The sequence below is a fragment of the Arvicanthis niloticus genome, chromosome 6 (assembly GCF_011762505.2).
Source record: "Arvicanthis niloticus isolate mArvNil1 chromosome 6, mArvNil1.pat.X, whole genome shotgun sequence".
NCBI classification, from domain to species: Eukaryota; Metazoa; Chordata; class Mammalia; order Rodentia; family Muridae; genus Arvicanthis; species Arvicanthis niloticus.
The window spans coordinates 105,483,074-105,507,668 of record NC_047663.1 but is presented as its reverse complement, the minus strand read 5'-3'; the positions used below and the strand labels follow the sequence as shown (position 1 = coordinate 105,507,668).

The window sequence follows — 24,595 nt, the reverse complement described above, 5'->3', positions numbered from 1 at the left end:
GTGATATTAAAAGCTCAGAATCACAAAGATTTTGCTTCTGGCTCTCAATTGATTTTATGCAATTTCTATGAAAACCGTACTATCTGTATATGTTTATTGTGACTGTCTGGTTATAAACCTACAAGGGGACTCAAGGATCAAGGAGAGTGAGAGGTTTCTGAAAGAAAATCTAATGAGGATATTTCATATTTCTGTGAAATTTTAGGAGACCATGCTTTAGACAAATGACTTACCTGGAAGGCAGGCAGGGCCCAGGAATGACAGTCCTTCCCATAAACGGTGTTGCAGCAGTTTGATGCTATAATAAAAAGAAGTAGATGCCTTCTTCAAATCATGCAGGAAAGTGTGTTGAAGGGGTTTCAAACAGAAAGGCCAGATCACACCAATGTCAGAAGGGAGCACAACAGAACAAACCTGTCCTCGATGCTTCAAAAAGAAGGCAGGAGGTTACTGTCACAGTGGCGACTAAGAAGAACCTCTCAGGGTTCAGTACCCAAAGCACAAAGTCAGTTGGATGGAGAGTCTCATGAAGCCATTCAGAGCACAACAATACAGATTCATTTGAGAGGAGAATTTCTGATGAGGTAGAACCTTGGGGTTCAAATGCGTTTTGCATCATGAAATGTTGGGAGCACAGAGGCCCTTATGCCCACAGATCACTAGGAAAACCAGGAATCTTAGGGATGCAGTGTTGTCTTTTCAAAGAGAAAGAGTTCGAGGCCAGCCTGGTCTACAAAGTAAGTGTCAGGACAGACAGGGCTACACAGAGAGACCCTGTCTTGGGGAAAAAAAAATCCAAAAACAAAAACCTAAACCTAAAGCACTTACGTCATTAATGAGGGCCCAACTTGGGGTGTGTCTGTGTAGGCATTTCCAGAGACAATTAACTGAAGGGAGATGAATGGCCTTGAATGTGGGGAACCTCATGGCTGCTCTCCTGGATGGACTAAAGGGAACAAGAAGAAAGCTGGTGCTGGCACCCCCTTGCCCAGCTCTCCACTAACTATGAGCAAGAAGTTTCATGTTGCCATGGCCACAGCTCTAGGCCTGCCTTGCTGACATGTCTTTGTGCCCAGGACGACTGCTTCTATATCTTCTGCTGCTCCTTGTCAGGCATTTGGCCACATCAACAGGAAAAATAACTGATACAATATATTTATAGTACATTATAGCTATGAAAACGATGAACTTCCACATCAAAACAATCACAAAGCAGGGGCTAGAGAGATGGCGCACTGGTTAAGAGCATTGGCTGCTCATCCAAAGGGCCCCAGTTCAGTTTCCCGCACTCACATATAAATAAATCAATAAACAAGTGCATATAAATAAATAAATAAACAAACAAATCACATAAAAATAATCACAAAACAGGAGACAAATCAGAGTAAGGGAAGATACTGTGACCGTACACTTCTAGTAAGGACTTGCGTGGAAGAGAAAATCCAGCTGAGAAGTGAATGAAAAATTTGAACAGCTCCTTCATAAAGAAAACCCTCAAATGACAACAAAGGGGGAGTAGCTGCTCAGCTTTGTAAGTAATTAGGGAAATGCAAATTAAAACCAAAGCATGATACCTGAAATATAGAACAGACTGGCAAAATTATAGCCAACAGCATGAGTCTCGGAGGGTGTGAAGTTGAACCCATGCCTGTGGCAGCATTAGCAGACCCATCGGGGCTACAGAGCATGTACTATGAATGGCTACAACTTCATTCCTGGGCTTAGATCAGCAGGTTCTTGCTTCATACCAGGAGACCACATCAGCAAGAAATATCCCAGTACACAAGACAGAAATCAATGATTCCACACCAGATGAATACATGTGCTAACAACAAACGGTTCACGCTGAAGTACAGGAGCGTAACTCTGCCCTCAGGTATCTCATGCAAAGCTCAGAGAGGATACTGCTGAGTACTGTGACGATCTGAGCAGGCTTAGGGTTGCAGGAATCAGGAGATGGGGACCAGGTAAGAGACAGGGCTCCTAGACTTTGACCACAGAACCACTGGGAAGGTCTCTTACTTTTAAGGTAAATATATTCAAAAGAATAACTTCTTGCCCCTCTGTATAGGCAGGAGAAGGACATAGGTGTAGAGGTAGGGTTCATCTGGCAGACAGCAAAGACAATTATAAGAAGAGGGGCCTTGCAGAGGCCGTGTGACAGCCATTCCCACTGAGAGGAGCAAGGGCCTGTCCTTGGACGCCATCAGAGCATGGTGACAGTCACCAGGCACAAGGCAGTCAAGTCAGCAACCCAGGGACTATATCTTCCTGGAAGATGTGGATGACACCAGTCTGCAGTGCATGACTGTCAGCAGTTGGAACCTAGTTGGTACGACCCTGGGGGCTTAAGCATTTTGTAGACAAGGTAGACAGACATAAGGAGGGACAAAGAGGCAGAGGTGCCTGAGTGGGAGGCGTTAGAAACCAGGGCTGTTGAAGTCAAGTGAAGGGGAGCAGTGTCTGGCATTGTGACACAGATGTGTAGTCCCAGTCCTCAGGAAGCTGGGGCAGTGGGGAGCATTGAGTGAGGTCACACACAGCAAGAGTCTCTGTCCAAAAAGTAGAGGAAAGGGGGTGGGACTGCTGAGTGGGGTCAGGGTCTGGGATGGAGAACAGGCTCGTAGAGGTGAGTCACAGTTCTCTGGTCACTCTTTCCCAGCATCTGTCCCATCCCCTGACATTTCTGTAGTGGGAACTCTTAAACAACCATTTAAAATCCAGAGTTCCCAAGGCTGATCTGCACCTGTCATGCCTGTCCTAATGTCTATGTGAAAGAGAGACAATGAAGACAAAGTCCTTGGCCTTCCCAATTAACCTACCCAACCCCCACACACAGCCCAGGCTTGGTCTCTGTTCCACAAAAGCAGACTGTCCTGAGTACTGTGTCTCTTCTGTACACCTGGCACCACACCATCCTCCTGCCTCAGCAGCTCTCCTTTATAATGAATCAATCGTCAGTATACACACCTAATGTCACCATTTATCATTAAAGAAAAACAAACAGCAATGAAAAAACGTCTGGGTAGATCCCGGAACCTTACAGGCTAGCCAGCCTGGCTAAAACAACAAGGTTCACTGAGAGACCTTGTCCCAAAAAATAAAGACTGTAGAGAGCAAGAGATACATGACGTCAACGTCTCTCCTTTGTACACACACATGTGCAACTCTGTAGCTATTTACAACAGCTGTATATACACCCTCAACAAATATATATGTACATATATACAGCTTAGATATATATCCATATATATAAACACACACACACACACACACACACACACACACACACACACACACACACACCTGTCTAAGGGTTTTACTGCTGTGAACAGACACCATGATATGGTAACTCTTATTTTTTTTTTTAAGATTTATTTATTTATTATGTATACAGCATTCTGCCTACATGTATATCTACCTGCAGGCCAGAAGAGGGCACCGGATCTCATTATAGATGGTTATAAGCCACTATATAGTTGCTGGGGATTGAATTCAGGACCTCTGGAAGAGTAGACAGTGCTCTTAACTTCTGGACCATTTCTCCAGCAAGGTAACTCTTAAAAAGGACATTTAATTGGGGCTGGCTTACAGGTTCAGAGGTTCAGTCCATTATCATCAAGGTGGGAACATGGCAGCATCCAGGCAGGCATGGTGCAGGCAGAGCTGAGAGTTCTACATCTTCATCTGAAGGCTGCTAGCAGAATACTGGATTCTAGGCAGCTAGGACTAGGGTCTTAAAGTGACACACCTACTCTAACAAGGCCACACCTCCTAATAGCGCCACTCCCTGCATGTACAAACTATCACAGTATCCCTAAGCCATCTATACTCCTGTGTGCACTTCCTTACTGCACTGGCTATTTACACACCTTACCTAATAAGCTGTCTACAAGCATGGTGGCCACTTTTTCACTGAACAGGCTATCTACACTGCTGTGAGAACTTCTTAGGAAAATCATCTGTGGCACTGTGAGTCCTTCCTCTACAATGAAGTTATTTACACCTGTTTTCAATGTTTTAGTTTCTGGCATCCCATACTTTATGGCGGTGACAGCTACTCTACTTTCCTTTACATGTTTGTTCCTAACTCTCTGGGAAGCTGCACAAAAGCCCACACTTGGCTTAGGGGCTGCTCTGTGTCCTCCTGGCCTACTAGATACCTGAGTCTTGTCTATCTCACTGAGTCTCTTGGTAATGGTGACTCTGAGGCAGGTGGATAGAGTGTATGGTGCAGTGACACCTCATGAGTGTATTGTAACCATAGGCTGCAAACAGAGGAAGGAGCTAGAGCCAGAGGCAGAGACAGGATAGAATGAAGGCTGCCTGATGGTCCAGCATGTGTGTGTGTGTGTGTGTGTGTGTGTGTGTGTGTGTGTGTGTGTGTGTGCCTGTATCTGTATGTATGTGTGTATGTGTGTGTCTATCTGTATGTGTGTGTGTGTCTGTACATATGTCCCACCTTTACCCATTCTTTCCTCAGGTGCCTTCTGGCCACTGGAGCAGGGTAATGTGATAGAGAAGAGGCCTGATGATAGGCATGAGGTACAGCCCCTGGCTATGACCTGCCATCTGGATTGCTTTTAACATCTGTGCCAAATACCCTGTGATGAACAAGCTCTTCCTTGTTTCACTACAGAGCACAACCACCCACACCATCCCTCAGGCCAAAAGCCAAGAGTCTATTCCCTTTCCTTTCTCTAGGATGCCCAACATATTCACAGCTCAGGCCTCCTCTGGACCAGTCAGAGCCTTTTCTTCCTCCCTCCCTCCCTTCCTCCCTCCTTTCCTTTCCTTTCCTTTCCTTTCCTTTCCTTTCCTTTCCTTTCCTTTCCTTTCTTTCTCTTGCTCTCTCTCTCTCTCTCTCTCTCTCTCTCTCTCTCTCTCTCTCTCTCGGTCTCTCTCTCTTTCTCTCTCTCTCTCTCTGAGACAGAGTCTCTCTATGTAGGCCTGGCTGTCCTGGAACTTGCGCTGTGGACCACGCTGGCCTGAAACTCACAGAAACCCACCTGCTTTTGCCTCCTGAGAGCTGGGATTAAAGTTGTGTGCCACTTCCTCCTGGCAAGTAGAAGTCTTTTCTATTTGAATCATCCTGCCCAGTATTGGTGGCAGCTAAAGCTATCAAATGGTCTCTCTGCTTCTCTCTGCAATAGGTCAGTTGGCAACCCCACACCCCTCAGCTTTCCCTCTACTGTTCAGAGAATGGTACCAGCCCTGATTGTGTTCAGTACATCTGAAGAGCAACTCTGGGGATGGTGGCTGCTCTATCTGCCTAACGAAATTCAAGAGTTTAACTAGAAATGTGAGAGCTCGCAACTCAGTGACATGTAGTTGCCAATTCCAATGTTCTGGGTTCCCGAATGAAAGACAGACAGACAGACAGACAGACAGACACACACACACACACACACACACACACACACACACACACACACACACACCCTTATATTTTTAATATGCTTTAAACAGCTCAATGGTTGGGCCACTCTCAAACCTCCATGTAGCTAATACCCATGCTCCAATATTCCTGAGTTATTACTTACTAAAATTATATATTCCATCTTTTCTGCCCTAGACCAAGTCGGGAGCCCCTGGGGCTGTTCTTCCTCAGTGCTTACCTGATTGCTATGCTCTCTCTTTTGCACCTGTCAGACCTGGTCTTCACTTCTGACATGGTGGCTAGATCTTTCTTCTTTTTCCCCCTATTCCTGGCCCTGGAATCCTAAAGTCCTGCCTCTGTCCCCCTGCCTAGCCGTTAGCTGCTTGCAACTTTATTTACCAATTAAACCAACTGGGGTCAGGGACCCTCAGCATCTTATGTGTAGATTCTTGTGCAATTTGGGGGACTCAATTAACATAATACAAGTGTTAGATCAAATGCACAATGGTGACCAGAGATTGTAGTTCTCACACATTGTGTATCATAACTTTTCTGGGGGTATGCAACACACCTGTTCACCCTATTCACCCTGAAATAGGGCTCTTATGACAGACCCAAGTACGATTGCCATCACAGTCTAACCTGGTGACCCAACGAGTTTCTCACTTATAGGAGTATGGGTGAGGGGTTGCTTACAGAGCGGAAGTGACTCAAAGACCGCTGTATCACCAAGGCCCATTACCCCAGCATAAGTGACAGCTCACAAAACTGGGAACCTGGAGCAACTGCACAGCCTGCAGGCAGCTCAACAGGATGGAGACCATCCTTTCCAAGTGACTCTGGCCTCAACCTCTTCCCCACAACTCAGCCTGTTCTTCTTCCAGGCAGCGGGTCTAGTCTTGGTTTTTGTAGTTTGTCTTGTTTGAGAGTGACTCAGCTATCTTTATTGCATACTCTGACAGGAAGCCTAGTGAATCTGGTCAGTTTCAGGGACTTCCTGAAGCTATTTCAAGTTGTTTAATCTTCCTGCTTAAAGAGCTTCTATGCTGGAAAGAATATTTCTGTCTGGAGAAAAAAAATTACATAATGCTACAAGATGCCAGCTACTCAGTGGAGTTTAGCTTTCCTGGAGAGATAGGTAATTGATGATATGGGGAAGTCAATAAGTGGGCTGGGGAGGAGCCACAGTGGGTCCAGATCCAGGGCCATGGGATCCATGCAGACACACATACAATACAATTAAAAATAAAAATTATTTTTTAAAAAGACAGAGTCTCACTATTTAGCTCTGGTTGGTCTGGAACTTATTGTGTAGACAAGGTTGAATTTGAATGAGGAGAAAGAAGAGGAGGAAGAGGAGGAAGAAGAGGAAAAGAAGAGGAGGAGGCGGCTGGATTCAAACTCACAGAGATCTGCCTGCCTCTGCCACTGGAGTGCTGGTATTAAAGGAGTGTGTCATCACATCCTGTCCTTTGGAAGAACAGCCAGTGCTTTTAACCTCGGCAGTATCTCTCCAATCCATCACAATCTTAAAAAAAAGTAAATGAATATGTTAAAGTGAAAAAAAACCCCAAAAGTTTAAGAGTTTATGAACAAAATCGTTATAAAAGGATATAATAAAGTGATTTTAAAAATAGGTGTCTTTTATACCTCCCTTCCCATGCTTGATATGGTGAGTCATAGGTAATAAGCATTAAAACAAAAAAAAAAAAACATATACAGTGATCATGGAAAGAAAGGAGATAAAGATTATTGTCCTCAAGCAGACTTTTAATTATATGAAGTTTTAATTATGTCTCCTGCAGTCTATGTTCTTTGTGTAGCCAGTGGAATCCTTTGGCACGTGTCAGATGCCAGCAAGGAGAGCACCCGACTTCCAGAAGTGGACAGTGTCCACCAGGTTTGGCCCTGGGCACATGTGTGGCTCAGGTTTTATTCCTAAGAACAACTTAGAGGATGAATGAAGGGTGTGGTTTTGCTTACAGTTTCGGAGGTTTTGGCCCAAGGTTGCTGTGGTACCATTGTTTTGAACCTGTGGGGAGTCAGAGTTTCGAGCCAGAAAGGGTGGAGAAGTAGAGAGGGAGGGAGGGAGGGAGGGAAGTAGGAGAATGAGAGACACAGAGGAAGGTACTGAAGACCCAGACAGCCTCTCAGGCCACTCCCCTCAGCTAGGTCTCACCTCTCCTCTCCACAACCTCACAGCAGCCCATTAATTTATGAATCCATCAACGGATTAATCCATTCATGAAGTCAGAGCCCTCTCAAGATCCCAAAGCCCTCACTTCTGGTTGCTGCTTCAGTAGGGACCAGGCCTTCAACATAACTAGTTTTGGGAGCAACATCTCTGATCCAGGCCACAGAAAGAAGAGACCTACCACCTACCACGCTCCTCACAGCACTGTGACCTGCCTTTGTTTATGTCCTGCAAGAGTGAAGAGGACCCTTTCTCCTTCTCTGCCATTCAAGTGTGATTTGGGAAGATGTCAATCCGAATGCTGTTGTACCCACGGTGCCTATCACACTCATTAAGTGCTATATAGGTAGATGCTTCTTTTACCTTTGGTAGAAAAAATGTCAGCTCGGTAAAAGTGGAGTCTTGGGCGTGGCAAACAGGTGCACCACGAAGGCTCTGTCTTAATGTTTATAGAATGAAATGGCAGAGCAAGGACTGTCTGAACTGAGATCTTGGAGCGCCTTAGAGACTGGTATATGAACAGCGGCATTTAGAACTCTTGACAGGGTCCACTGCAAAACCCTTAGGGGCCAGGAATTTCAAAGCAGGGCATGTAAGGATATACTTAAAAAAAAAAAAAAAATGGAGGGGCGACCATAGCCTCGGCTTCCGATGGCCAGCAGCGAGAGGGAGTGGCTGACGACATGGCCTCCGCAGGACAGGGGTGTGGACGCCAATGAGAACCTAGGCTGCGGCTTCTGGATGCCACAGACATGTCCCCACGGGGAGGGTCTGTTCGGGTTCGAGGAACGCGAGGGCACCCGGGGACCTCTCAGGCTGTTGAGCGGGGAATCAGACGCGGCCAAGGCTTTGGGCGGCGCCCCGGGGGCACGCAGAGGCTCACGCTGCCTAAAGCTGGGTGCACGCAAGCAACTCGGCGTTCCCCGAGGACCGCCGCGGACTCCGACGGGGGCGGACGCGGGGGCGGGGTCTGTGGGGTTCGGGGGTGGGACTGACGCGGATTGGCTAGGCTCTGCCGCGTGACCGACCCCTTATAGGGCGTGGCGTGGGGCCGCGGCTCGGGTGCGGTAGCAGCTGGCGGGCGAGGTCCAGGCAGCTCGCTGCGGCTAGGCTAGGAGCCCCTGGCGCGCCGCGCCCTCGGTGCCAGGCCGTGGAGCCGGGGATGCTCGCGGCTCCCGGGAGTCATGGTCCGCTTCGGGGACGAGCTGGGCGGCCGCTATGGGGGCACCGGCGGCGGGGAGCGGGCTCGGGGCGGCGGGGCCGGCGGGGCGGGTGGCCCGGGCCAGGGGGGTCTGCCGCCGGGCCAGCGGGTCCTGTACAAGCAGTCCATTGCGCAGCGCGCACGGACCATGGCCCTGTACAACCCCATCCCAGTCAAGCAGAACTGCTTCACCGTCAACCGTTCGCTCTTCGTCTTCAGCGAGGACAACGTCGTCCGCAAATACGCTAAGCGTATCACCGAATGGCCATATCCTACGGGGGCCTGGCCGGGCGGGAACTGGCGGAGGTCAGGGGCCAGGGCGACGTCGGTGTTCGCGCGGCGGGTCTGGGAGGGGCGGCTGGGGCCTGGGCGGCGGCGCCCAGTGGCCATCTTTCTGGTGCTGGGAGGGGGTGCGACCTGGGAGAGACGCGTCGCGGACCCCACAGCACAGCGAGGAGGAGCGGGGCGGGGCTGGGCTTCTGGGGCGGTCTCCGAGTGCGTGTGTGCGTGGTTTGGGTGTGCGCGTGTGTGGTCGTGGAGGCCACGACGGACCAGGTGCACTCTGGGCGGAGCCCCTTCTGACCTGAGACTTATCCCTTCGTGCACTTGGTCTTGGGCAGCCAGCTTGGGGCACACAGTGTGCGGCTGGCCTGGAGGACACGGAGGGTGAATCTGAGTCTATGCAGGTGTGCGTGTGGTTTGCAGGTCTGTGCGCGTGCTGACTGCAAGTGCCTGCGTTTGTGTGCGGGCATCCACGAGCCGGTGCTGCGCGTGCGTGTGGTAGGCATTCTTAGTACATTATGTTCACGTGCGGGTGTAGTTACTTGTGGCTGTCTTTAGGAAGGGTGTGCGCCTGCGCAGGGTCTGCTTCTACTGCTTTGGGGGGCGATAGGAGGGTTCCCCCGAGGCGCTGGCTTGCCAGGCCAGGCAGCTGTCCGTGGTGCTGATGGCGTCCGAACTAACGAGGGGCTGGGCAACTGCAAAGGCCCCGCCTCTTGGCTGCCCCCAAAACTAGGGCGGGGAGCTGGGAAGACTAGCCCTGATCTGAGGGAAGGTGGGTGTCGGCCAGCAGTACTCAGCTGCTGCACTGCGCTGTCCTCTTCTTCACTACCTCCGTAGCGCCTCCTAGCCAGTCCTTAACCCACACACGCCCTTCGAATACATGATCCTGGCCACCATCATCGCCAACTGCATTGTTCTGGCCCTGGAGCAGCACCTCCCTGATGGGGACAAGACTCCCATGTCTGAACGACTGGTGAGTGCTGGCTGAGGGTCTGGGGCCTGAAAGGTGGGAGTAGTGGCAGGTTGTCTGATGTGCCTGAGCGAGACAGGGTCCTATCCTTCATCTGAGGGTCCTTTAACTCCACCTCCAGTGCCCGGAAGCTGGGGTGGTCAGTTCAACCTGATGAAAGACCAGGAACCTCCAGCTGGTTTGTCTTGTGTCTTTAGCTGCCCCTGCTCCCCAGATGGCTCGCTGGGGCATGCTATTGCTGGCCTTGATTTCTATACCTAGAATGAGAGAGGGACATTTCTTTTGAAGAGAACAAGAGTATCAGGCTTTATGGGTAGTCCTGTGGCCAGCTGACCACCTTTTTCGCCATGCTCCCTAAGGAAGTACTTCTTTCCAAATGTTCCAAATCCATATTTTCTTCTAGTGTCCTGCCAAGAGTTTCCTAGAACCCAGTGGTGTCCGCTTTGGGGATCAGGGGCCATACTGCTGGGATTATGACTCTTATGTAGCAAGAGGCAGGAATGGAGGCCAGCCTTCTGGTCTCTGGAGGTTTGAGGGGTAACAGCACTTCACAGGTGAGGCCACGTGAGCAGCCACAGCTCTTTCCTGCTGCCCCCTTTCCTGGGCTTAGCATGTGCTTGGTGTGACTGTGAGACGTGGCACAGCGGTGTGGCCTCCTTTCCCACTCTCTCCTGTAGCTTGGAAGAGTGGGTGACTATGAGTCGGTGGCCATCGAGAGGAACCAAGTGAGAGGATATCTAGGATGGCTCCTTGGCGTTGAGGACCTTTCTGGAGGACACAAGAAGACTGAGTGGGATTGGAGTGTAGGCTGGGAAGGAGTGTGTGTCTAGTCACATTTCAAGGTAGAGGGTAAGAAATGGTTCTTAGGCACTTGTTGGCATGCCCAAGAGGGCCTGTGTTCCTCTGGGCTTCTGGCAGAGTAGGTCCTTATCCTACTCTACCTTGTGGTGAGCACCTATTCCAGAGGCTGGGAAACGGTGAGCTTGGAGGTTCATCAGGTTGAGTATCACCAACGGCAGGCCGAGGGTAGTGACCAAGTCTCTAGGGAACTCTGTCAGGTATGGCCAAGAGAGTCACAGGATAGTCCTAGGTCAGTGCAAGGAGGTCATGAACAGAGGCATCCTTTTATGGACCAGTCTGATGTGCGGTTTTCTGAGTACCTGTGTTAGTATATCAGGTTTGCTTGGTTTCGGTGATGGTGGGAATGGGGAGATGTGATTTTAGTGGTTCAGCTCTTGGGAGAACACACAGTATATGCCTGCTTCGGACCTATCCTGGTGAGTGGGAAAGCTGGCTGCTAACCCCAGCCTTGCATGGGGTGGGCTTTCTCATCTCCGGGGACTTTGCCTCATACTAACTTTTTTCTATAGGTGCCCAAGCCTTGAGCTTGCAGTCCAGTGGTTCCCAAGCCATTGGCTTACCCATCTCCCACCCCCATCAGCCTCAATCATGGGTCTGGCTTACAGGAGCTGGGTAGACGAGCCTAGGGCGGAGCTTCCTTGCTGGTGGCCCTTCTCTTTTCTGACCTCCTGTGAAGACCTTCTGAAGTCAGCTCCTCCTTTTGGTGTCAGCAGTCCCTCCCCTTGAGGAATAAGACTCTCCCATTTAAACTCCAGGAGCCTCATTCTTGTCATGAGTCAATGTTAGGAGGCAGGATGGGGGCAGTAGGCCATCATGGATGCTCGTTGCCCCATGGTGTAGCTCAGAACCCCTTCAGATGGAGCTTCCTCTCATATACTCACTCCTACTCATAGCCACCTCCTGTTCCAAACTTCAGGGCCATGGGCGGCCATTACTCAGTCTCGGGGCCTGGCTCCTTGCAGGCAAAAGACAAAGGGTAAGCTACAGTGTTGGCAAGGCATGGAGCCCTCGAGGGCCAGACTTCTTGGAGAAAAGCTTCCGTTGAAGAAGTTAGTGGCCCTGTCTCATCTGGCAGCTCTTTGGACCACTAGGCCACACGCCCAATCTTTCTCCATGGGGCATAGTGGCTCTGAGAAGCAGTTTTTGCTGGAGCTGGTGCTAGGGGCCAATCCTTGTGTGAGTGGACTCTGGAAACCGGGCACTTTCCCATCATTTCTTCCTCTGTTTAAAGCTGCTGCTCCAGAGAATAGCAACTGAATCATGCTAATCCTGCTTGTCCAGCTCCCTCAAGCTCTCTGCTCTCCCCCCTTTGCACACGGTGCTCCTACTACATGTGTGGTCATGTACCATCCTTCTCCCCAGCATCACGTCTTGCAGGTTTTGGCTAAGAAGCAGACTTAGGGATCTTACTAGAGTCTCTATCTTCATTCCTTTGTCCCACTGTTTTCTCCAACAATAATCTTTCCTTAGAGTCTAGCCCCAGAAACCTTTGTTGCCATACCTTTGATGACGTTCCCTGAGCCTTGGTCCATCTGAGTTCCTGGGGTTGCACCTACCTCCTAGCCTCATGCCTGCCCTCTGATCTCCACAGATACCATCACTACAGCATCCTAATGCTTTGCCTCCTGTCAGAATTTGCATGTTCCGCTTATCTATGTGTATTGCATGTATGAATGAGTCCGAAAGCAAAGTCTAAGGATGCCAAGCTTTCTGGGTAACCTGGCATAGTGGCCAGACAGAGATGGCTTCTGGGTTTACCTGTGATCTCTCTGCCCTGTTACTCCCTCTCTGTGTCTTTGTGCTCTTAGAATGGAGAAGATTTTGTCGTATAGAAAGGGTTGCTATACTTAATACAAGGATTTGATTTACAGGCATCCCCAAAGAGCATTGTCACTGCCTTTTAAAAATCTCCTTCAGTAAAGTCTGCCCCATGATTCCAGCAGGATGGTCCTGGGTGATCTGTGAGTGGAGCAGAAGCTGGGTTAACAGAGTAGAGGCCTAAGAACTCCTAAACATGATCAGGACACTCGTGCCAACAAATGACAGGTCATATTCCGAGCCATGTCAGATGAGCACACTCAGGCTAGTGGGAGCATTGCATGCTGGGGAAGTCTTTAGGGTGCCTTGGGGTAGAAGGTATGGTCATCAGACGGAGGAACTGCGGCCAAGCTGCTTTTTTGAGAGGACGGAGGTAAACAGTGTCCTGTGCTCTTCCTCAGGATGACACGGAGCCTTACTTCATCGGGATCTTTTGCTTCGAGGCGGGCATCAAGATCATAGCCCTGGGCTTTGTTTTCCACAAGGGCTCCTACCTACGGAATGGCTGGAATGTCATGGACTTCGTGGTGGTCCTCACGGGGTAAGTGGGTCAAGGCTGAGTGCAGTTGCATGTGGGCTGCCCTGCTGTGGGGTGGAGGCAGCAGACATGTTTGCATTGATACCCAGTGCTCTGACTCCTGGGTAAATGGGATTGCTTCCCTCCGCTCAAGTAACATAGGCATCTGTTCCCATCTGCTCGCCGTAGCTTCTGCTGTGAGGGCCATGTTTGTGTTTGTAACATGTTTTCCCAATGGGCTCACTCCTAGTGGCCTGTCTGGCAGAGCTTGCTTACAGACCCTAAAAGCAAGGTGGTCACTGGGCACTGTGGGTGGGGTGACTGGCAAGTGAGGGGCTTCTTTGAGGAAGGCTTTATCCATCTGTGATCTTGGAGGAACATGTGGAATCTGAGCCACTTCCTGTCTGAGGAGTTAGCCCCATAGTTCTGTGCTATCCCACTGCGTGAGGCTGAGTACATGTTCCTGGTTCTTGTCCTGGTAATGTTCTTGGTTTTAGATTTATTTAATGAGTGAGTGTTTGTGATAGCTTATGCTTATGTGTGCCACATGTGCCTGGGGCCCTCAGAGATCAGAAGAGGACATGAGGGCCCCTAGAACTGGAGTTACCATGTGTGTGCTGGAAACTGAACCAGGGCGCAAGTGCTCTTAACTGCTGGCTCATGTCTCCAGTCCCTGTGTCCCCAGTGTGTTTAGTCACAGTGTATGCCCACTGCTTCTTTACATCAGCACTTCCTTATAATGACCAAAATAAAACTCCCCACTGCCCAGGAAGCCAGTGTGTGGTCTGTCCCCAAGCCACCTCAGCTGATTTATCTACCCAGTGGGCGTGCGCTGTCCATCTTTCTTCTGTTGTTCTGGTGGAGGTTGAGGTCTGGGGAGCCACTGTGCTGTGAACAGAGACTGTGGTTGGGATGATGGCTGCTCACATAGAGCCTGTGGCTTCCCCAGAGGCTCCATCCTGTCTAGGGGTGGCAGTATCATGTTCCCTTGGGCCTTGTGCTTGGAGACTGAGTGCCCAGACTGGGACGTGCGGAGCCAGCCCACAGTAGGTGAGAGCCCTTTTTAAATGTGAGTTGGTGTGCGTCCATCTTCACTGACCACTCACCTCCATGGAGGCCTGGTGTGTGTGGGTGTGGGGGGAGGGGGTTGGACAGTTGGAGAGTAGGAAAGAGGTAACTGGGAAGCCTAGGTCTGGGGCTTCAGCCACCATGGGTCCCAGTTTTTGAGGAATAAAGGAAATCACATAATGACCTTGGGTCTCTTAAGTAAGGTGCACAGAGACATGGGAGTCTGCTCTGTCTTTACTCTGTTGCTTCTGCTGTGAGGATGATGTTTGTAATGCTGAGGATGGGGCAGAGAAGTTTGTTCCTTAGAATTGTCTGGTATGCCCAGGGAGTTTAGTATGTTGGTGGCCTCGGTGCCTCCCATGTGATGGTAATCTTTGCACACTTCTGTGGATTGCTCGTTCCAAAGCAGGCATGTGTTGACATGTGTTCATCGAAAGCCCTCTGTAGTTTGTGGAGACTCGCTTTCCACTGATGACTTAAGTGAAGAATCACTTGGGGTTGGTGAACAGTGTGGCCCCTGTGGGTTAGGTGTTCCCCACATCCAGGGTTACTACCTGGGGCATCCAGGAGTAACTACAGCTGTTTACAGCTCTCTTCCCTTGAGGTCAAGTCCCTGAAGACAAGATGGCATCTTATTTTTCAGAGTGTCCCCTGAGCCTGTGTTAGGGCTGGCATCTAGGAGGGTGTAGTGTGTGGTGGCCAAACTAATGAATGTTGAGAGGAGAGGCTGACAAGGGATGCTGGACCTTGCTACTCGAATCTTCTACCCAGGTTTAGGCTGTCTGAAGATAGGAGATCAGGAGGGACACCAGAGTTCCCCACACAACCGTTGCCTATAGGACCTCTAGATTGTCCAGAACTCTGAACATACAAGAGGACTGGGGGTGGGGAAGCACAGTCTATTGCTGGGTGGTTTCAGACAGGAATGCTAACATTCCCGTGAATGCTTGATGTTAGGGCCCCCAAAAGGAAGGCAGGACTGTCTCACTCTGGTCTGGTCTGTCCATTTTCTGTTTATCTCCTTCTCTGCCTCTTACACAGCAGTCTTCTCTTCTCTCCTCCTCCCCTTTCTGCCTCCTTCACTCTCCTCGGTCACCCATCTCGTCTTAGCCTCGTGTTCCATTCCTCTGCCCACTGCCCTTTGCGTCTTTGCATTCTGTGTTTGCAAGAAAGCTGGTGTCCTGGTTTGAGGCCTCTCCCTTTGCATTGAATTCCTTGAGATAGTGCCAAGTTTTGGGGAACCCCCCAGGTGGAAGGGTGATGCATGTCTCATGGAGGCCTACATGCAGGACCAGAGCCAAACTAGGAGCTGCACTGATGCTCCTGTAGGCTACAGATTCACAGGGACCCGGATGTACCTGTGTTTGTGGGAGGTCTTGGTGGGAAACCCAGGGAAGAACCCATCTCCAACCCTCCTGAGCTGAGGTCCCTATGACAGGGTATATGTGGAGGTGTGGCACTTTCTTGTTATTTTGTTGTTTTAATTAAGCTTTGTTTAATTGGTGCTTAGAAGGCTAGAGGCCCAGAGGGGAAAGGCAGACAGCACCCTGGCCTGTTGCTTAGTGAAGCCAGGCATATCCCCAGTGGCCAGCAGGGGTCTCTCTTCTACTGATGTTGGTAGAGGTTGTGACCGATGCCTGGGCAATAGTAGATTAGGGAGTTGTTCCTTTACCCCCAAGCTCACAGAGAAGCCAAGGCTGGGTGCCTGCTGCCGTCTTCCTTGCCTTCCTCTCAGGTATCTTGTTATCTGCAGCAGGGTATAGGGTGCATGGGCTGTGATCAGCTAGGTATGCTGGGTGCTGGCTGCTCTTGGGGCATAGGTAGGATCTGGTTTTGGGTCCTCTATTGGTCGAAGGGATGCTTCTGGGACTGGGGATTATCAGAGATGTTGGAAGCTTCCAGGCATTGAGGCTAGCCTGTTCTCAGAAAGTCTGGCCCCTCAGTTAGGAGTCCTGCTTCTCATTGGACCAGCCCATGGATTACCGCCCAGACTCTTGTCCCTTGGTAGGGTGGGACAAGGCCCTAAATCTTTTAATATGGGCTCTGCCTTACTACCAGGAGACTGGTTTCCTTCCTGGTCCTACAGCTGATTGGAAGGACAGGGGCAGGCTTCATTGTCCACCTTCTTTTCCAAGGACACTTCTTTCTGCATATAGGATGAGCAGGGTCCAGCATTGCTCTGTTGGGACCCTAGTTGGAAGAGGATAGAAAGAGCCACCATCCCAGCTTAGCCAGAGACCACCTGAAAGCTGTGCCCTGCTAGTATTCAGCCTGTTCACCCCGTGCCTATCCATATTATATTCTCCCGTTAGCTGTTCATTTCCTTGAACATTTGATCTTCCTTCTGCTGACACTGTTCATTAATCCATTATCTAGTATCATTAATCCATTATCAGCCATTAATCACTCACACACTCAGTGTTTGCCAGATGGTATGAGCACAGGAACAGAACTGCTGAGCCCCTTCCTGGGAGCAGAGGCCCGGCATCTTGCCCAGCCTAGTTCTCATTGGTATATGGAATCTCATATATCAGTATATGGAATCTCATACCTGGATAGTGCTTAGAGATGCTGCAGCTCTGGGCTTCCACCTCCCAGACTGTAGCCAGAGCAGGTCGGCATCCTGGCTAGGTCACAATGCTCTCGGCATGGACCAACTCAGTGTGTCCAGGAAGGACCAAATAACCTTGGTCTTGGTGGGGAAGTGGGTAAGGAGCACATAGGACAAGCTTTATGTAGGCAGTCAGAGGAGGCTTCGGGTTTGAAAGGGCATGAGTGAACCTCAAGGCTTAAGGGTAGAAGCTACTTGGTGTCTGGGAAGAGCTGTGGCTAATGTCCTGACCAAGAGTGTAGCAGACAGCCGACAGGATCCCTGGGGACAAGAGAAGCCATCTTGGACTGCACCCTGGTGCCACAGCTATGTGCTGCCTGGGCAAGGAGGTGATGGAAACCTAGGGGTGCACTTGTGTGAAGTGGGGGATTCAGAAGAGTATGTTCTGCACAGCAAAGCTGACGTTGTAGGGGAAGTATGTGCTATGGCCTGTAGTGCACCAGGCGTGTGGAGGACTGAGCCTGCTGGGCGTGGGGGCCTTGTGGTGGAACCTGTTAGTAATAATACTGCTCACTGCATAGGGTGCTTTTTAGCAAAACAGGAGAGAGAAACAAAGTTGGTTGATGTGGTCAGGGGATGGAGGTCCAGAGTGGTGCAGTAGGCTGCTTACAGTCTACCTGAACATTGGTGGGAAGGCCCAGGAAAAATTGATGCAGTTGGAGAAGGCCAACCCTAGAGTCCGAGTGAAAACATGTCCAGGTCAATATATTGGTCTGTCCAATGGAAATGAGTGTCTGGGGGCTGAAGAGGGTGTGCTGAAGTGGGCAGAGGTGACTTCACAGACGGTTCCCACTGAATTTGGAAGCAGGAACATCTGCTAGTATGTGTGAAGATGAGGGGCAAGATACAGGAGACAGATGTAGGAGATGGATGTAGGGCAGAGCAAAGATGGAGGGCTGAGAGTGGGAGAGCAAGCAAATAAGGGGGGCACTTGAGCTTCCCAGCCCTGCACCCCCAGCCCGTCCCTCCCAGGCCCTCTTCTTCACTGTCTGCCATTACCTTGCTTGGTCACCTGGAAGGCATTTGCTGGAGATACCTCTTGCCTTGCCAACTGTTTAGGTCTCTTGGGACACAGAGGTGACTGATTAGATTCTTGCCCTCCTGCAGGCCATGTTTGTCTAGATACATAAAACAAACTGTCCATTTGCCCTTGGAGAAAGGGAAGCTCAAAGTAGCTGAATGCAGAGTACTGTCTGCCATGGTGTCAGGAGGTCTTTGAGAGACAGTTTTAGTGAATGTCAGGGAAGAGGATGTAGGGACAAGGGCTATCTGTGGTCTGGGTGCAGGACAATCAAGTTGGGCTGTCACTGGGCACAGACAGCCTCCGCCCAGGTAGATGCTAAAGGGCCAGGTCTCAAAGCATTCAAGAGGCAGACTCAGTCTACAGGAGCCGCTGGTGTCTTTTAAACCTGACACCCACTTCTCTCGGCTGCTGTGTTCCCTGAGCTTCCTGCGGTGCCCATCATACTTCTGCCCTGCCCCACCCCCACCCTCCCATCCCCCATCCCCTATCACTGCATCCATTCTTCAGGATCCCCAGAAACCCCTGCTATAGCCTTTGGCCTAGACGACTTAAATCCATAGTACCAAGGATGCTGTACCTCTGTTGTGGCCTAGCCTGCTCCCTTATGGCCTATGGAGACACAAAGGAACAAATCTTGGCTCAGGCAGGTGGTTCCCTGGGGAGCATTTCCAACCACAGCGTCTCGTTTTACTTCAAATTAAACCGAGATTTGTTTCCAGGACATGTAATTAGAGCTCAGGCTCCTCTCTGGACTCATCTCCTGGGAAGAGGAGGAGTGTGGGCTGCCTCACTGGGAGGGAAGGTGGACAGTGAGTTTAGAGGCAGGCATGGCCACCACAGACTCTGAACTTAGGGCTAAGCCACTGGTGTCTAATGGCCTTTAGGGCACAAGGATGGAGCCTGATTTGGGAGGTGCTCCTCCCAGGCTGGGAAGGCACAAGGAAGTTAGGGATGGAGCAAATGGATGAGCACTGTGGACATCTGCCACCGGGCAAGGAGACAGTGCTGAGGGAATGCTGTGCCTGCTGCCAAGTGACCCAAGACATATCTGAGCAGGGTACAAGAGAGTGGCATGACAGTGGCTGTGTGTCTAGCAGGTCCACACAGGAGGCTGTTCTGTAGCTTCCCAGTATTTCTCCTGAGGCTCTGCGGGATGGCGGGGGATGGCGGGGGGGGGGGGGGGGAAGATGGCGGGGGGGGATGGTGGGGGGATGGCGGGGGGGATGGCGGGGGGATGGCGGGGGGGGGATGGCGGGGGGGATGGTGGGGGGATGGCGGGGGGGGATGGCGGGGGGGGGGATGGCTTCTGGTGCTGGTCAATTGACATTCACTTGACTCAGTTCTTTCCTACCTCTAGGGATCTGATTATCTGCTGCCCCTAAGTGTGGCTGGAGCAGTTAGGATTAGGAGTTCAGTTCTGAGAGGTAGTCTCTTTAGCTACATGGAGGAAACCTTTGATCCCTATCTTCTGAGATCAGGTTTAATGTCCTCCAGGTAGTATCTACACGATACTCAGGGGTCCTGTGGCATCTGAGAACTTGCCAGACCTAGGACATAGGGAAGCCCCCGTACAGTGAGGCCAGGCCTCTGCTCATAGGCAGCCCTATGGAGACTGCCATGTGAATGTGGCACTAGATGAGGGAGGTGACATGTGGGTCCAGCACTGGTATGCATATCGCAGTTTGCAGATCCCCTGTCTTGATAGTGGCCTCTCACTGGCCACAACTCCCTGGGACAGCCCTAGAGCCCTGTGTTGGTTACATAAAGCCCCAGGGATGCCCTGCTCTGATGAGTAGCACCCAGCCTTCCACCTTGGCACACACCCCTGCAAGTGGGTATTTATAGAGGACCTAGCTTACTCTCTGTTGTCTCCCTCCCTCTCTCCCCGCTTCTTCCTTTGCTTCAGGACTCTATACTTCTGGATCACGAACACAGGCCCTTCTCAGGGACAATCCCCACAGATTTGTGTTCAGGGGCTCAGGCTCTTCCCTGATCTTGGGTAGGTAGATATCTACAGTCTGAAACAGCTTCACGCTCTGGCCCTGTCAGTTATCTCTAGGGAATAAGCGTCCTTGTGTGTTTCTAGGTTAAGGACAGCTCCTAGGAAAAACGAATTCTAAAGCCTGCCTTATATGAAAGCCGAGCAGGGCCTTCCTGATGAGTGGGGCATGAGCTAGGCCATGTGCCCTTAAGGCTGTATGCTGTGCAGCAGCTATGCAAGGCCTCCCTGTCTCTGGGTTAGACCACAGGTGAGTGGTGGGAAGTGCTCCTGAAGTCCACTAACCGCTGACTTAAGGTGGAGAGGATCCATTATCCCCAGTAGCCACCTTCCAATAGCTCACCTGTAACAAGGAATTCTAGGCCTTAGGACACATGCCCTGCCCTGTTCCTCATACCTTCCAAGGCCTCTCAGATTATTCAAAGTGAGACCCAGAAGTTTCTAGGTAGTCAGCATTCAGGGTGGTCAGCCAGGAGAAGTGCATGTTCTCATCCTATCATCTCACACCTGACCACTACAGCTCAGAGACGAGGAACTTCTTGGGAAAGGAGATATGCACCTGTAAAACCTAGCACCATGGGTGCCCAGGCTGGTAGGGGACCACAGAATACAAGGAATTGTATTGGGACACAGAATGGACCCAGGGTGCTGGATACTTACTGTGAGCTATGATCTGGGCATATAGCACCCAGCAAGGGCGTGACACAAGGCCAGCAGGTGTCAGACAAAGGAGTAAGGGTCTGGTGCAATGTGTACCTTACTCTCAGGTCCTTAGACCCTTTCCCAAACTGGGCCAGTATAGGCCTGGTCAGGATTTTGAGATGGGCTCTAAACTAGTTGTCACCATTTAGGAGGGAGGGGCCTTGTAAATTCCCAAGTTTCCATCTTGAGTAGACATCCCAGTTCTGTATGGTAATCTCGGCCTTTGGAGCTCACTACCATCAACCTGTCCTGGTTGGCATTTCCTAGATGGGCTCAGGCGCAGGTGCTCTGGCACGGGAGCCCTGGTGTGGTGTGCCGTATCCATGCCAGGGATATTATAACTTGTGGTAGCTGGTGCTGCATCCTGTGGCTACACTCCCACAGATGCCACAGAAGTTGTTCACTCCCAGTGAGGGTGGCCCTTGTGAGCAAAGTATAGTGAACTCACCAGCTTCACTCCTTTCTGCTCAACATCCCTCTTCACACTGGAGCCCAGAGCTGTGATTCACACTGAGGTGAGAATGACTGCTAATGGCTTCTCCCTGTTACTAGGCTTGGAGCTAGTCCCTGGACAGAGAGCAGGGTGGCAGGCGGCCTCCTCCTCAGCTTGGATTTTTTGATGGCACATCAGGAACTTCGTATTTCCTGGGCTTCCATCCCTGCTGCTGTAGAAAGAGAGGCTCTCTCCTGTGCTGGTCTCCATCCTGTGTGTAACATCTCCTGGTTTTCTGTTTCTGCAGTATAGCCAACCAGTTGTTTCTAGGACAGATTCCTTGCAGGCCACATAGCTGCTCTTGTGGTTAACCTTGTGACACTTACTCTCTGGTGCTTTCCTTCCTCATTGCTATCACACCAAAGCCAATAGGCCTGGCGCAGGGTTCATGCTGGACAGAGACCATCTCTGGGTTCCTCAGAGCCTGGAAACCCTTTGGGAAGGATTATGTGCCCCTGGCTGGCTGAGGAGGCAGTGCTGGAGTCCATGTGAAATGGGGCTTGTGTTATATCACCCCCTTCCCTTCTGTAGTGCTGGCTGCAGTTCCAACTCTCACCTTCACTGTGCCCCCAGGGCTGTGTGCGTGCATGCATGGGTGCCCGTGACTGCACAGCAGTCATCACAAACCACACGTAGGCTAGGCAGCTCTGACTCGACTGTACTCTTCCCTGTTCTGGAGGGTGGGAACAGGATGCAGATCTAAGTCCAGGGGACTAGACCCCCTGGTATGTGGTATGTGGCCCCCTGGTATCCTGGGCTAGCCTGATCTTCTAGTGCCTTGAGTCCCTAGGTGAGCACTGTGGAGGGCTTCATTAGCCCTTGTTCCAGGCCTCTCCTGATGCATGTCTTTCATTTCCCTCTGGTGAGCCACTGAACCCAGAAGAGGCTGAGGATGGGGAGGAGAGAAGGTCCTTGGGGTGTGCAGTCTGAGGGTTGTGTTGTCTAAGGTGTAGTCAGTCCCTGGTTCCGACTTTTCTCAGCATCTGTCTCAGACCCTAGTTCAGGAAGTAGTGTTGCTCCCTGGTGGGTAGGAGCCCAGAGCTAGCTTCCTGTTCTGCTTACAGCCCTAATCAGTATGGAGGGAGGGAGTGGTTGGCTCTTGCCCACAGATGGGCAGACAGGAGGGGCCAGAGGTTCTAACTGGGAATGGCTGCCATGTGAGTTTCCACAGACTCACCAGACTTAACTGGTACACACTGGCAGGATTGGGGCCGGAAGTACAAGGGATGTGGCCCTGTGGACCAGGCAAGATCAGTGGGTTGGGCACTTGTAAGCTCTGAAGAGTAACACCTCTTTAAAAAAAAAAAAAAGGTAAAGTTTTAATTGTGAACTAAGTGTAGATTTACCATAAGTAGTATAGAGGGAGCACTGCATCCTTACCCAGCGCTCCCCAGTGAGAACACCTTACAAATACAATACAGCACCACAGCCAAGATGCCGAGCTTCCCATTCCAAGGGGAACCCTCATGGTGCCCTTCTGTAGCTCTGCAGACTCACTACATCCTCACCCCAACCCACGCCTGGCAACCACTAATACTTCTGTATTTCTGTGATTTTGTTGTTTCGACAATACTACATGAGTGGTATCCACCTTTAGGGCTTTTTCTTCTCCACTGAGCACAATCCTTTGCAGATGATGTGACAATGAGCATTTGCTTCTTTTATTGCTAATTCAGGCGTGCCTCAAAGATATTGTGGTCTGGTTCTAAGCAACGACAATGAAGTCCACTTTGCAATAAAGCAGGTCAGGACTTCTTATTGCTATAATGCATAGAAAAGATATATATTGTATCTACTATATTAAGTGCACTTCTGCTTAATTCATTGAGCCTTTTGTTGAGATCGTATTGTTGGTGGCAGCTGAGGAAGAAAGTGGTGCCTGGTGGTTTCCTAAGACAGCAGTGGAGTTGGCCTTATAGTAAAGTCTTTTCCCGTACTTCTCTTCAGTCTGCAGGGCTGTTTGATAGCATGCTGTTCGCGCTGGAACGTCTTTCAGAATTGAGGTTGGTCCTCTTAAGTTGCCGTTGCTCTACTAACGAATTCCTGTGATGCTGTGGAGTGCAAACCATTTGTGGTCAGCAGTGTCCACAGGAGCAGGAAACAGCCTCAGGTCACGACTCCCCACCTTAGGAGATGACTTTGTACATCCATTTGTAAGAAGCAGCTTGGTGTCTGTTCAGGTTCAATCACGAGGTGACAGTGATTCACAAAGCCTTCAGGCCGCGTTTGTAACTCTAGGTCTCTTGCTACATGACTTCACAGCTGCACATCTGCCCTCAAATTCCCCATGAAGGTTAACATCTTCCAGCCTGTGTTTGTGTCTCAATAGATCCACCCTGAGGTATCAATGCTCCTGCCACTTAGCACAGTGAGTTCTCAGAAGTCTTAATGTCTGTTTCCTCAGGTTTATTGGAAGAGTATCTATGGTGGAATAATTACTTAATTTGTGAGTTACAGAATGTCTGTTGTGTTCGGCTGGACAACAATATCCATCTTATTTAAAATCTACATCACAGCTCTTTAGGCCACCAAGTGTGTTGTCATTGGATGCAATGTTTGACAGAATCTTTGTCTCTGAGCACTAAGCCTCTGCAGCTGGCCCTGTGGTCAGTAAGGCATACTGTGAACAGGTGTGTGGTCAGCTCAGCTCTGTTTTATGGAGCAGCAGGGTCGACCTCCCTCAGCGGGGCCTCCCGGGTTGCTTGCTTTTGTGGTTACCCAGCACCTGCTGCTTCTGTTTGTGTTCCTGCCTTGGGCTTAGAGAGGCTGGAGTCTGAATTAGGTGATGTTTGAGCAGCTCTGGTAGCTCATTGGTTTCTACAGACCACTAGCACTTTGTCCTTGTCAGCAGTAGGCTGATAGCTTTCCCTTCCATGTATGATCATTAGACTTCCAGAATGTGCTTTTGATTTACAACTTGGCTGTTTGGAGTGAGAGGCCATTTAGCCTGTCTCTGCCTCTGACATACCTTCCTCCCTAAGCTTCATCATTCCTAATTTTCAATTGAAGGCAAGAGATGTACAATTCTTTTTTTCACTCTGACACTCTAAGGTCATTATTGGGTCACTGTTAATTTTAATATTGCCGTGTCTCAGATTAGAGAGGCCCAAGGCGAAAGGCAAGATGGGGAATTTGCTGATTAGTGAAGCGATCATGTCATAACATTTCTTAAGTTACTTGTCTTATGTGTGGAACTACGTGTCTCACCATGAATCTTGTTCCCAAACAAGCACGGTAAAAGTGTCAGAGCTCAGCTCACACATACGGGGCTGTGTCCTTTGGGCTGAGCAGTACTGTGGTCATTTTGACAGCAAGTGTGTGTGATGGCTTACCTGAGGCCCTCAGAAGAGAGCTCCGTTGGTCCTTTGCCTTCTGAGGATTGGAGGGAGGATTGTAGGGTGCCTTTCCTTTCCTCTGCTGTTCATAGTAGAGCTGTCCATTGGTTGCCAAGGGCATGTCCTGATGTTGTAGCCTT

At 50.4% G+C, this 24,595-nt stretch overlaps 1 protein-coding gene across 9 annotated transcripts in view; it reads left to right on the top strand.

The window, feature by feature from the left end:
- Positions 1 to 8,647: 8,647 nt before the first annotated feature.
- The window catches only part of Cacna1b (calcium voltage-gated channel subunit alpha1 B), a 175,966-nt gene continuing 160,018 nt past the window's right edge, over positions 8,648 to 24,595 (top strand). For all 9 annotated transcript variants that reach the window (XM_076937505.1, XM_076937503.1, XM_076937500.1 and 6 more), the window contains exons 1-3: positions 8,648 to 9,042; positions 9,925 to 10,030; positions 13,108 to 13,247. In XM_076937505.1, the coding sequence (XP_076793620.1) occupies positions 8,759 to 9,042; positions 9,925 to 10,030; positions 13,108 to 13,247 (530 nt within the window). In that variant the 5' untranslated portion in view covers positions 8,648 to 8,758. The remainder of the gene's footprint in view (positions 9,043 to 9,924; positions 10,031 to 13,107; positions 13,248 to 24,595) is intronic.